This window comes from Rana temporaria, chromosome 3 (genome assembly GCF_905171775.1).
Source record: "Rana temporaria chromosome 3, aRanTem1.1, whole genome shotgun sequence".
In the NCBI taxonomy this organism is placed as follows: Eukaryota; Metazoa; Chordata; class Amphibia; order Anura; family Ranidae; genus Rana; species Rana temporaria.
This window is the reverse complement of record NC_053491.1, coordinates 352,237,910-352,251,648: the sequence shown is the minus strand read 5'-3', so window position 1 is coordinate 352,251,648 and position 13,739 is coordinate 352,237,910. Positions and strand designations below refer to the sequence as shown.

The following is a 13,739-nucleotide window of genomic DNA, read 5'->3' as shown; positions in this document are numbered from 1 at the left end:
TGAGGCTCATTTTGGGAAGCAGAATCGGGTGTTTTTTTTTTAAATCGAAGCAGTACTTACCGTATTAGAGATAGATCTTCTCCACCGCTTCCGGGTATGGGATGCCGGACTGGGCGTTCCTATTTGATTGACAGGCTTCCGACAGGCTTCCGACGGTCGCATACAGCGCGTCACGATTTTCCGAAAGTAGCCGAACGTCGGTGCGCAGGCGCCGTATAGAGCCGCACCGACGTTCGGCTTCTTTCGGCTACTCGTGACGCGATGTATGCGACCGTCGGAAGCCTGTCAATCAAATAGGAATGCCCAGTCCCGAAGACCATACCCGGAAGCGGCGGAGAAGATCTAAGTACTGCTTCGATTTAAAAAAAAACACCCGATTCTGCTTCCCAAAATGAGCCTCAATCTAATGTTAAAAATTGTTTTTCGGGTGAACTCCCACTTTAAGTTTTAGGCTATAGTAGGCTATAGTAGCCAAGGGATAACATCCCTGTTAAGTGTTGTGTGTGTCCCACTGGGGGGAGATTCACCATCTGCCCTGTAGATACAACAGGAAATAGGAGAACATTTCTCCATGAGGAAAATCCCCTCTTAGCCTACACCACAACAATGTTCTACATTTGAGGACGTCCCTTCCATTACAGTGGAACCTCCGATTGCGAGTAAAGCGCTTAACGAGCGTTTCCCAATACGAGCACTGTACTTTTAAAAATCCCGACTCGTTTTTTGGAGTGTTGTTTCGCAAGGTGGGTGAGCGCCGGTCGGAAATGCTTGGAAAGTCTCGGAAAATACTCCCTCCCTGAGCCTTTCCAAGGTTTTCCGAATTCAGTCAAGGTGTCCTTAGGCCTTTTTGAGTGATTCTGAGGCTCTCCGGCATCCCCCACCTCTGGCCACATGCAGTATTGCATGCCATTGAAGTCAAGGCGGAATTAATTATTTTTGTTTCCATTGACTTCAATGGGGAAACTCGCTTTGATATGCGAGTACTTTGGATCATGAGCATTCTCCTGGAACTGATTATGCTCGTAATCCAAGGTTCCAGTGTATTATTTTGGTGACAAAATTCAGGATTTTTTCGTACTTTCGGACTATTCAGAAAATGGTCACTACGACAAATACAGCAGTGAAATCTTCACAGTGAGGACACGGACAGCAAAAAATAAATAAAAAATTACTGGGTTGGATAAAGCCTTCATTATCTTAAAACTAAAAAAAGGTTTTGCCAATAGATACACAAAAACTTCCTATCCTATAGACTGCTGTTATGTATCTTCCATTATTTACTCCCCACTGCTCTGTGCATTTGGGAGTGAAGAGAATTACCCAGTATTTCCCATTATGGAGTTGTTATAACAATATTAATAATAAAAACACTATGTAGCCCTAGCCACAGTCTATGTCACAGGTGTCAAACACAAGGCCGCTGGCCGAATCCGGCCCTCCAGGCCATTTCATGTGGCCCTCGCACCTCTCCTGCAGATGTAGGAGAGCTCCAGCCCTCCTCTGGTCCTCCTCCAGACCCCTACTTTCTGCTTTCAAGCAATGCATTCAGCTTCTTCCCAGCAGCAGCATAAGGAAAGGGGGGTGCACTGTGATGTAAGGGAGAGTGGGGGACTCAACTTCTGATGGTGGGGTGGCTCTTGACATCTAATGTAAAGGGGAGGGGATGCGCTGGACATCTAATCTTACGGATAAAACCTTCCCTTTTGAGGACAATCATAAAGCTGATGTGGCCCACAATGAAATTGAGTTTGACACCCCTGGTCTATGTAGTGTACAGAGGCTCTGTAGCAACCCACGTATGGGTTTTTAGATTTATTCACATTGGCCCAGATTCACAGACAGCGGCGCACATTTATGCCGCCGTAGCGCATCTCAATGTACGCTACACCGACGCAGCGCAGAGAGGCAAGCATGGAATTCAGGAAGCCAGTGCTCCCAAAGCTGCGTCGGTGTGGCGTAGATTTCAAAGGCGCAGGCTGGCGTAGGTGGAAGTGAGCTTGCCCCATGCAAAGCCATGCAAATGAGGCGTGACCCCATGCAAATGATGGTTTGAGAGCCAGACAAGTACGTTGAACGAACTGCGCACGCGTTGTGTCGTGGACGCATCCCTGTGTGTATGCTCATAACCACGTCGGAACATCTACCTAAGATACACCAGTTCACTGCCTACGCCATGAATGTAATCTACGCCCATCCAGACACACGTCCAACGTAAACTACGTAAAAACCGCCAGCTTCTGTTCCCTGATGCAGACCTTTACATGTCTGTTGCTGAGTTACACCTCCTTTATGGGGCTTAACTTTACGCCTGACGTACAACTTACGTGCACCTCTCGTAGCCTGCGTCGAGCGGGCGCAGGTTCGTGAAACGCCGTATTTTCCTCATTTGCATATTTGAATGGCTAATCAATGGCAGCGCCACCATGCGGCCAGCGTAAATGTGCGCCCACCCTACGCCGGCAAGTTACGTCGGCGGGATTAAGCCTGTTTTTAGGCGTATCTTAGTATGTGGGTACGGCACACAGATACGACGGCACATATTTGCACTTACGCAGCGTATCTTGAGATACGTCGGCGCAAGTGCTTTGTGAATCCGGGCCATTATATTTATCTCATATTTTACTAGGTCAGCTATGAGTACACCAAAATTCAGTACACTCTAATAATCAATAAACAAAAACTTACTAAATCCTGTAGTGAATTCTTCTAAGGTCAGAAAGCCATTTCCATCAGTATCCAGGGTGTCGAATACCTTTTCCAGTTCTTCATGACTAAGAGGTAATTCACCATGGAGCCTCTAAAACAAGATTTCATTTTTTAGAATTTGTTGCTTTAGAAATGTGTATGTATGCATATCTGCATTGTGAGGCACTGGCGGACAGGATTGTTGACATTGTATATATAATTATTTATTAATTATTTAGGTTTCTTACATACACAAGATGAGCGTCTCCAGGGCCTATGGCTGATGTGCAGAAAACAGTTTGTTTTCTCAGAATTTTTAATTTTAATTTGTTATTTTTTATGGTTTCTCGAGCCCTAAGGGTAGATAAAATTTTGAGTGTGAAAAAGCCTCCATTCCTAGGTCCACCTCTTACCGGTAGCCAGACCTCATTAATGGTCTCAGCTGTGCACAGGCTAATATACTGTATATGTGAGCTGACAGATGTTTGAGGCTCTCTCTATCTCTCACTGCTGTGGGAACCTACTGCTTAGAACACAAAAAGGTACCTGTTTGTGTTGCAGAAACCATTAGGGGGCATCTTGTTTTCAGAAACATGTAGGTACATAAGTACATAGATTGTTTTATGCTATGGACTTGCTGTATCAAGCCCTTTGAATTAAAACAGTTTTTGTTTTCTGTTCTGCTAAATAAAAGTACGGGACTGTTCCTGGGTGTTCGTATCTCGTGCATGGCTCACTGCTGCCAAAATCAGCTGAGCATGCCCCCCTTACAATATATAATGTATATCTATATACCTGTACATATGTAGACGTGGCACCCTCCTAGTAGTAGTTAGGTTGCTAGGAAATTAAGTACATTTTGTTTTTTTGGGCTCCACTGTAATTAGAGGAGCAGTTGCTGATTGCTTTGGGCTGTTCTGAGCTTCATGGGCTGGAGGTTTGATTGTTTCCCCCTGCATTCTAAAGATTTTGTACTTGAACAGTTTGCATTGTTTGCAAAATAAAAAAAAACTTTTATTATGTGGAAATGCCGCATATATTTTGTTACTTGCCATGAGGACAGGGCCTATTTTTGAAGAGGGTGGATGTAGGTTGTTAGGATGTTAGAAAAATGTAGTTCTTTTTGGCTCCTCAGAAATCACTAGAGCAGTTATTGATTGTGTTGGGTTGTTCTGTGTTTCACAGGGTGCATGTTTGATTGTTTCCATCTGTATTCTAAAGGATTTTAAAGGGCTGGAAAGTCAAATAAATAAATATGTGAAGCCTCGTACACACGACCGAGGAACTCGACGGGCGAAACACATAGTTTTCCTCGTCGAGTTCCTTGTTAGGCTGTCGAGGAACTCGACAAGGCAAGTTTCTCAATTCCCGTCGAGGAAAAAGAAGACATGCTCTCTTTTTGGCTCGACGGGATCCTCGACAGTTTCCTCGTCGAAAAATGTACACACGACCGGTTTCCTCGGCAAAAAGAAAATCCCAGCAAGTTTCTTGCTGGTTTTTGCCGAGAAACTCGGTCGTGTGAACGAGGCCTAAGGGACTCCAGCCAATCCCTGGGGGGGGGGGTGCCCAATTGGTGGATGAAGAGCACATAAATAATCTGAGGCCCAGAGCAGCCCTGGCTAGTCCTGAGTCTAATTCTGCAGGAGGAGTCCCCATCCTGAGGGGCTCTATTTCTGGAGTTTGCTGTATGCTTATCAAGGCCACAGCTGGGGGGGGGGGCTACTTCTAAAATCCCTTTCTGAAGCTAATCAAGGGATTTCACCTAAAAACCTTCTCTGGAGAGATCACTGAAGAGTGCCCAGTGGAAGTGAAATGGTCTAGCTGTTCTGTGGCATTGTGGGCATTTACCTCTTTCTTACTGAAGAGTGTCCGGTGGATACTGAAAGATGTCATCCGGTGATCCTTTGATATTGTGAGTACTGACCTGAGCCTAGTGAGCCTACTGACCTGACCTGAGTCCTAGTGACTGTGCTGTTTGCTTTGGGTGGAAGTGCCAGTGGTAGTTCTAACTAAAATAGCTTTTACAAGGACTCAATTCTGGCCATCTTTCTTTGCTCCTGTATAAAGACTGTTCAGGGAGGCTTAGCAAACTGAAGTGTCCTCATGGCATTCTTCAATAGTTCTGAGTATCCCATATCACCCTATACCCTTTGCAAGTTCTTCAGCAATAAAAAGTACACCAGCTAGACTGATTAATGAGCTGAATTGAATGAACTGTTGCTGTGTGCCTGCTTCTGCTCTAATCTTGGGAAAGAACCAATTAAATTACAGTGGCTCCTATGGGGGTAGCGCTACATGCTGTACTCTGCCCTTGCACTGACTGTGGAGGGTCCCAACATCTCTCTGTCAGCTGAATCTGGGTCACAGGAGTGCACTACCAACTGCACTCCTGTGAACCACAGAAGAAGTATGAGCAAAAGAGCTTTGGTCATATTGTACTTCTCCTTTGGGACATGCAACTTTTAGACCCTGTTTAAGGACTGCAACTGTTCCCTGGTCAATAGTGTATAGATAGATAGATAGATATATAGATAATAGATCTAATATATATACTGTGAGTACACCCCTTACATATCTTTTCATGTGACAACACTGAAGAAATTACACTTTGCTATGTAAAGTAGTAAGTGTACAGCTTGTATAACAGTGTAAATTTGCTGTCCCCTCAAAATAACTCAACACACAGCCATTAATGTCTAAACCGCTGGCAACAAAAAGGAGTACATCCCAAAGTGAAAATGTCCAAATTGGGCCCACAGTGTCAATATTTTGTGTGACCTCCATTATTTTCCATGAGTTCACTAGAGGTTCACAGGTTGCCACTGGAGTACTCTTCCACTCCTCCATGACGACATCACAGAGCTGGTGGATGTTAGAGACCTTGCACTCCTCCACCTTCCGTTTGAGGATGCCCCACAGATGCTCAATAGGGTTTAGGTCTGGAGACATGCTTGGACAGTCCATCACCTTAACCCTCAGCTTCTTTAGCAAGGCAGTGGTCATCTTGGAGGTGTGTTTGGGGTCGTTATCATGTTGGGATACTGCCCTGCGGCCCAGTCTCCGAAGGGAGGGGATCATGCTCTGCTTTAGTATGTCACAGTACATGTTGGCATTCATGGTTCCCTCAATGAACTGTAGCTCCCCAGTGCCGGCAGCACTCATGCAGCCCCAGACCATGACACTCCCACTACCATGCTTGACTGTAGGCAAGACACACTTGTCTTTGTACTCCTCACCTGGTTGCAGCCCCACACGTTTGATGTCATCTGAATAAAATACGTTTATCTTGGTCTCATTGCAGGCTTTCTTGTGCATCATCTTTAGAAGAGGCTTCCTTCTGGGACGACAGCCATGCAGACCAATTTGATGCGTATGGTCTGAGCACTGACAGGCTGACTCCCCCCCCCCCACCCCTTCAACCTCTGCAGTAATGCTGGCAGCACTCATATGTCTATTTCCCAAAGACAACCTGGATAGTACGCTGAGCATGTACAGTCAACTTCTTTGGCCGATCATGGAGTGGCCTGTTCGGAGGGTTACCTATCCTGTTATACCGCTGTATGGTCTTGGCCACCATGCTGCAGCTCAGTTTCAGGGTCTTGGCAATCTTCTTATAGCCTGGGCCATCTTTATGTACAGCAACAATTCTTTTTTTCAGATCCTCAGAGAGTCATTTGCCATGAGGTGGTATGTTGAACTTCCAGTATGACAGAGTGAGACCGATAACACCAAATTTAACACTCCTGCTCCCCATTCACACTGAGATCTTGTAACACTAACGAGTCACATGACATCGGGGAGAAAAAATGGCTAATTGGGCCCAATTTGGACATTGTCACTAATTGGTGTACTCACCTTTGTTGCCAGTGGTTTAGACATTAATTGCTGTGTGTTGAGTTATTTTGAGGGGACAGCAAATTTACAACATTATACAAGCTGTACACTGTACTTTACATTCTTCAGTGTTGTCACATCAAACGATATAATACAATATTTACAAAGATGTGAGGGGTGTACTCATTTCTGTGAGATACTGTATATATGTGTGATAAATTGTCAACCCAACTGCTGGACTTGTGCAATAGCTATTTTATATGTGATACATTTTCAACTCAACTGCTGGACTTGTGCAATAGCTATTTTACTGCTAGAACCAACATTCACACTATGAGATTACTAGGATGTCATTGCTATATTACAACACCGTTTATAGTACTGACTACATTTTATAAACTGTGTAGGCAATAGGTAGAAAAGCTGACAGCAGTAAGTCAACAATCACCTTTTTAGGACTTGAAATCCATGGCTGAGCCTAGGCTACACATATCTACCCAATGGCCACATAGATTGAAGTAAAATTATTATTATTATTAATATTATTATTATTATTATTTTACTCAGTGCAGATCTTACAACAAAAAAGTGTCAATATATATAAAATCTATTACAGAAAAAAGATACAATTTTCATTTAGTTTAGGTTTGTTTTTCCTTTCATTAGGCTTGCTTTAGATTATCAGCAGTACAATCTATGAACAAAATGAATATCACCTAATTAAATAACCAATAAAAATAAATGTTTAAAATACCAAAATCTACATTTATGGAAAACTAGACATTTTTCGTCATTTTAACCCCCCATATAAATACGGCCCAGCGTCCTAAAATAACATCAATATACTTCATATTATAACATTCAATGGCCTCTTGTGTTCCATTGATTCTGAAACAAAAAGCAATTTGTCACTTAGCTCATGAGGTTATCAAGATTCGGGAAAAGGATTTTTCACTAGAACATAATGTTCTTCCACTGGAACTTCCAATGATTGATATTATTAGTTCACATATATATTCATATTCTTTTGTATTTTTATCTACTGTATTTTATATATTTGATTATGGAAATAATCACAAGCAGATTTGAAGTTTATTTTTTTCACTCCTTTGCAGCTATTTCATTCTAGAAACCAGTCATTTGATGGATGCAAGAGCAGGCAAAAAAAAGTATTTCAAAACACTGAAAGTTTTTCTGAGGATCATCATTTTGCTATTCCCCTTCATTTTAAAATAAATGTTGTAATAATAAAATTATAAACATGGTCATGCTGTAAAATACTAATACATTTTTTGGTTATGGGATATATAAAGCTGGTTAACAGAATGGATATAACACAATAATTTAAGTACCTGTATTATTAATAATATTAATAATAATAATAATAATAATAATAATAATGTAACCATTTTGTATTAAACCATCAGATAAAAATAAGAAAAAACACACGGGCAAAAAAACAGAATTCAATGGACTATAATGATACTTGGCTAATTTCTGTATTTACTATAATGTTGAGAATCCTATGCTATAAATTTACTGCTGTTGCACAGTCACTTGAAATTTATTTTAACTTAAGTTTCATGTAAAGTAAATCACCCAAAATAAAACAATATTTTACAGTTCTTGGGCTATAATTTTTTTTTCTGTATTCAAAATCTACTCTACAGATTGATGCTAATTATAAATACAAGTTTCTACAGACCTATAGTACTTATAGTACACAACGGCATTTTTGTTATGATCAAATGTTGGTTTTACCTGCATATCACATCGCGCAATAAAGCCTTTGCCCTCTGTATCACAAATCTGAAAAAACTCATGTGCCTTCCCCAGCATAGTCTGTTGTCCCGAGTCATATCCCTGTGCCCATTTCAGACTGTCTTTTTGAGTTTGTCTTGTCAATCGTCTTTGTTTCCCTTGAAGTATTGAAGAATTCTCAAGAGCGGCCATTACCAAACGTACCGATTAGCGGAAGCTTCAAACTCTGGTCCACAACCTAGATGTTAAAGGTAGGGGGAAAAAAAGAAAGTGCATTAGAGTCTCACGATGATGCTTCTGATCATCTCTTAGCAACCGGCTCTTTAATTAGCCACGAAAGCCTGGGAAAAAAAAGAAAAAGGGTTTTTGAAAATCCCTGTCTCACTCTGCTCCTTTAATAAACTGGGCTGGAACATAAAGCAAACACAGGAGTACAGGGTGACAGAAGAGAGCAGAATAATTATCCCCTGTACAACATGAGAACATGCAAACAGGTGGTGATAGAGTGATCTGGATTCTGGAAACATTATAATGCGTTTATAAACTGCATACAATCCATACAAACTTTAACACTACAGAATAATTACTGTTAAAGGAAGTCTCATGCCGCCTACACATGACCGTTTTTCATGTCATGGAAAAAAACGAAATTCCTCTCAAGCCTGCCTTGTATACACAGGATCGCAATAAAAAAAATGCTTGAGCAAAGCGCGGTGACGTACAACACGTACGACGGCACTATAAAGGGGAAGTTCCATTCGAATGGCACCACCCTTTGGGCTGATTATGCAAATTTCCCTTCTCATAACTTGCTTCCGAGTATGCACATTTTTTTTCCCCGTCGTTAAAGCCTACACACAACCCTTTTCACGACAAGAAAAATGATGTGAAAAAATAGAGCAGGTTCTAAATTTTTAATGCCCATTTTTCTCGTAGAGAAAAATGCTCTGGAGCCTACACACAACCGTTTTTAAAGACCAATTTAAAAATGTAATTTTTTTCGTCATGAAAAACGGTCGTGTGTACACGGCATCAGACTGCAGTTTTTTTTCTAACACCCCGCAAGCGCGCCGCCCGAGTGTGAAAGCACTTATTGCAATGAATGGGAGGCAGATTTCAGGTGCTTTTTAGAGACTATTTCTAGCGCTAAAATGCCTGAAAACTGCCTCATTGTGAAAGGGGTCTAAAGGTCACGTTGTCATGTGACCTTAAAAAAACCGCCCCACTGGCGCCCGAAAAGCGACATGAAAACGAAGATAAATCACCGCAAAAACGACTGGCGCTTTGGCACTGTTTTAGCGGAGCTGCAGTGTTAAACGGGTCTTACTTGTGTATAGTTTAAGGCAGATGCAAACTTCCCAAAACTAGTGACATGTTTATCCATGCCTTTGAAGCTCATTGAAGGCTAATTGTTTTTGTTTTGGATAAAGTGGTGAAGGGTTGGAACCTCTGTTTTAGTGCTTCAGAGATTTCCCTCACTTTTGAGAGATTTCCTTTCATATTCCTTTGTTTGTCTAGGACAGGAAACTTCCAGTGGGACACAATAATAGAAAATCTGGCAAGAGTCTGGTAAAGTCTAGTCCCATGGTGCCCAACATGTGGCCACCACTGCATGTACGGCACCAAGTAAAAAAAAAAAGGCTTTAATTTCTACTGTATTTGGCTGACTTTCGGCCACCAAGTAAATTAAATCCTTAATTGCTCCTGGCTCCTGCCACATTAGAGAGCTGGCAGAGCTTAAATGTACTTATACACAGCAGCCAACACACAGGCTTACTTATCTTTACCTGCACACTGGCTTCCAAAGTGGCAGCCACACTAAGTGGTATCCTGTTATAGAAATGTTGAATTTCATATTTGTACCAGGGGAACCATTGGGAAAAATATTAATGTATAAGACAGAGCCACTACTGTACATGCATTTGCTGTCTTGAGAACCAGTTACCGGTGTCAGGTTTTAATTCAATTAGTCACATTGTCCTATTGTTCTGAAGGGAGGCCAGAAACTGCAGGGGCCCTTAGCATACTGGTATGACTACTCTGTCCAAGAATAGCTGCATACCATTTTTATTTACAGCACAATATATTGTCTGATAAGAAGTATCTCCTCATTTGAATTACAAGAATTTCCGGTCATCTCCTGTTTTAGGACCAAATTTAGGACTGTGTTAATCAGATAATAATACCAGGTGTGGGTGTGTATATTAAAAGAGATTCCTTTCACCCTTTGTCTAATTACAAGCCACAATAGGACAGGACGGACATGGCGATACTGGGTGGGTCGGGAGTCTTTAATTGCCATCTTGAAAAGGACACATATTCGACCAATCACAGCAGAGGGGTTTTTTTCTTAATTCTTAGAGGGTATAAAAAATCAGTGCTAGCTTGACTAAGAGACAGACTGGATCATGAGCTGATTGGGAAAATTTGGTGAAGTACTCTGCAAATATATTTTCTCTTTTTCTCTCTCTCTCTCTCCCTCTCTCTCTCTCTCTCTCTCTCTCTCTCCCTCCCTCTCTCTCTCTCTCTATCTCTCTGTCTCTCTGTCTCTCTCTCTCTCTCTCTCTCTCTCTCTCTCTATCTCTCTGTCTCTCTGTCTCCCTCTCTCTCTCCCTCTCTCTCTCTCTCTCTCTCTCCCTCCCTCTCTCTCTCTCTCTATCTCTCTCCCTCTCTCTCTCTCTCTCTCTCTCCCTCCCTCTCTCTCTCTCTATCTCTCTGTCTCTCTGTCTCTCTCTGTCTCTCTCTCTCTCTCTCTGTCTCTCTGTCTCTCTGTCTCTCTGTCTCTCTCTCCCTTAACTTATTCTCTGTAACTTTTCTTCTCCTATGAATTGTCTTGAGATACTGATCTAGCCATCTTATTGTTTGTATAATTGTGTGATGTTATAGTTGTAAATATTAGAGTAATACAAGTTTCTTCTATGTATCAATAAATGTAATACTTTTCCCTTTTCCGCAGCGATATTCTTTGCTTTAATTTTTATATAGACAAAAAGATTTTTATAGCTTATCTTAATTATTCACGTGCGATATTAATATTTCTCTGATTATTGATTATGTACGTGCGTTATTAATTTTTCTATGACATATCCACATGCAAAAAACTTCAGAGGCTCCCAATCCCAGCTCTTTGCTCCTAACTGTAGGTGGAATCAGCCTTCTGTGTTGCCCTGGTCTCATGGGCAAGAGTTAATTGTAAGGCCCTAAAGGGGCTGTAAATCCTGCCCTGCTGCTGAAAAACAAGCTGCAGAATGTGAAGTGGTGGACAAGTTGAAGAAAAAGTGGGTTTCTGTACAATTAATGCAGTTTAAGCGGACAGATGTTATGGCAAAATTGCTCTGTGCATTAGGGCCCCGTTCACACCAGCCCGCTTTGCTATGGTGCATTAAACATAGGCATATTAACACACTTTGCTTTAGAGCAGCCCATTTTATTTTACACTACCCCTGCAGGAGCCATGTGGTAGATTAGGTTCTCTGCTCTTCTGCCTGGACTCTGAAAACAACCTCAGCCCTACTGACAAACCAGGTTAACAAAATGGATACTGCTCTGCTATTGGGAGCACACATATAGATACCCTGCACACAAAAAGGATCAGTATCAAACAGCAAAGATCAGACTGGCTAGTGATAAATGAACCCAATATATTGTCGCGTGTTGCAGTACATAGCAGTATGCACACAAATGAGTAAGTAAAGGATTAGGTCAATTACAGTTCACAAGAAAATATGTTCACTACTAGGCTAGAGCAACATATAATGGAGTTTTATGCAGCTAAATTAGAGTAAATCTAGTAATCCACAAAATCAGTAATACGTAAAGTAATTAAAAAACAGTAACAGAAATAATAATCAATACTGTGACAACTTCTCTGTAAACAGTAGGCTATATCCAGTTTAGAGCACACTCTATATGAATGGCAGCAATTAACTTTTTTGTCCATGGTAAAAGGTACTTCTTTAAAGAGTCCTAAATTTAAATTTCTTGTGAAGCAGCTATTTGAGTGAATCTTTAGCCCTAGTTCTTCAGCTGGCTAGCATTGAGACCCAGTCTTTACAGTGGGGAACATGACTACAGTCCAAGTAAAGTCTGCATGCAGTAAATAATACTGCTAGCTAGATGGCCAGTAACTCTCTGCTAGCAGCAACAGGTTATTGGCAGCAGTGCCTTCTCGCCTGTCTCAGAGATACAGCAACAAGGGTCTCTCTGTTCAGATGGCAGCTCACTTCTGGATCTGCCTGGAGTAAATCTAGCCCTCAGCACAATGCGTGCAAAAGTTAGCTTAAGAAAATGCCACTCTCTCTCCCCCCTTTTACCCAGCTTGCATTGAGAATTGTAATTAAATGGTCAATAGACTGCCTTAGTAAAGTTTTTCTCCCATGATTTATTGCTACCAACCATCAAGTCTCTTGCGCTCCTTTTGCTTGTCAGCTCTCTCTGGTCAATGGAGGCAAGGTGGCATAAACCAGGGTGGATAAAAAACGATGATTTATTTTTAAATCGATTTTTTGTATTTTTATCAATGTATTTTAATGAAATTCTTTTGGAGTAAAAATCTATCTGAAGATAGTTTTATATTTAAGATACAATAATAATTAAGTTTATTCAGCAGATTAGTTATGTAGCATGAGGCTATATATTCTGCAATATTTAACATTTTTGGTAAACTCATTCAATGAATGCAAGCTCTGCAAGCTGAGATAACATGCACTACATTGATGCATTCACACAATTTTACAGTAACCATGAGATAAAACAAAGTTTAGGAATATTCCTTTATCCCATTGTACATTGCAAACTGTATGATTAAATCAGTTCAGATATCGCTGTTTTACTAACCTGACAGCTTATTATTCTAAATAGGAAACCTTCATTTTGTTTGCAAATAATAAAGACACTAACTACCAACAAGAATGAGTCTTTACATTTAAAGAGCACCTGTAATTTCAGATGCATCATGGCAGCGCCTGTTAGCGGGCATCCACTCACCTGCTGCTGCCACGTCCCTCACCTTATTGTGTCACTGCCGCATTACCAGCCGTCCCATTAAAGTGAATGGGTCTGTCGGTGAGTCAATAGCGGGTCAGAGGAGGAGCCACTGCGGGACAGAGATGACAATTGCTCTTTAAAAATTGTGATTTAAATTGAGTTGATTTAAATCAAGCCTTTTTACTAGTGATTTAACCTCCCTGGCGGTATGATTCTTTCAGAAAAAGGGTGCTGAAAGCGGTACCATTATTTGCAAGGAAATTTGGCGTTTTATATTGTAGGCCTGTAATTTTTAGAAATAACTCACTTAAATCTGACCAAACAAGATTCTAATAGGCATCCCGGGTATGACATTTTTTTAAAAACAAAATTATAAATTATAATATAATAAATAATTATAAATAATTATAACAAATAATAATATAATTATAATAAAAATTATTCAATAATGTAATCAAATCAAAATCACTGAA

The 13,739-nt window shown here is 41.0% G+C and overlaps 1 protein-coding gene across 2 annotated transcripts in view; it reads right to left on the bottom strand.

Annotated features, from left to right (window-relative positions):
• The window catches only part of CRACR2A (calcium release activated channel regulator 2A), a 200,725-nt gene that overhangs the window by 82,103 nt on the left and 104,883 nt on the right, over window positions 1–13,739 (bottom strand). For both annotated transcript variants that reach the window (XM_040345184.1, XM_040345185.1), the window contains exons 2-3: window positions 8,281–8,518; window positions 2,686–2,797 (exon numbers count right to left, since the gene is read on the bottom strand). In XM_040345184.1, the coding sequence (XP_040201118.1) occupies window positions 2,686–2,797; window positions 8,281–8,472 (304 nt within the window). In that variant the 5' untranslated portion in view covers window positions 8,473–8,518. The remainder of the gene's footprint in view (window positions 1–2,685; window positions 2,798–8,280; window positions 8,519–13,739) is intronic.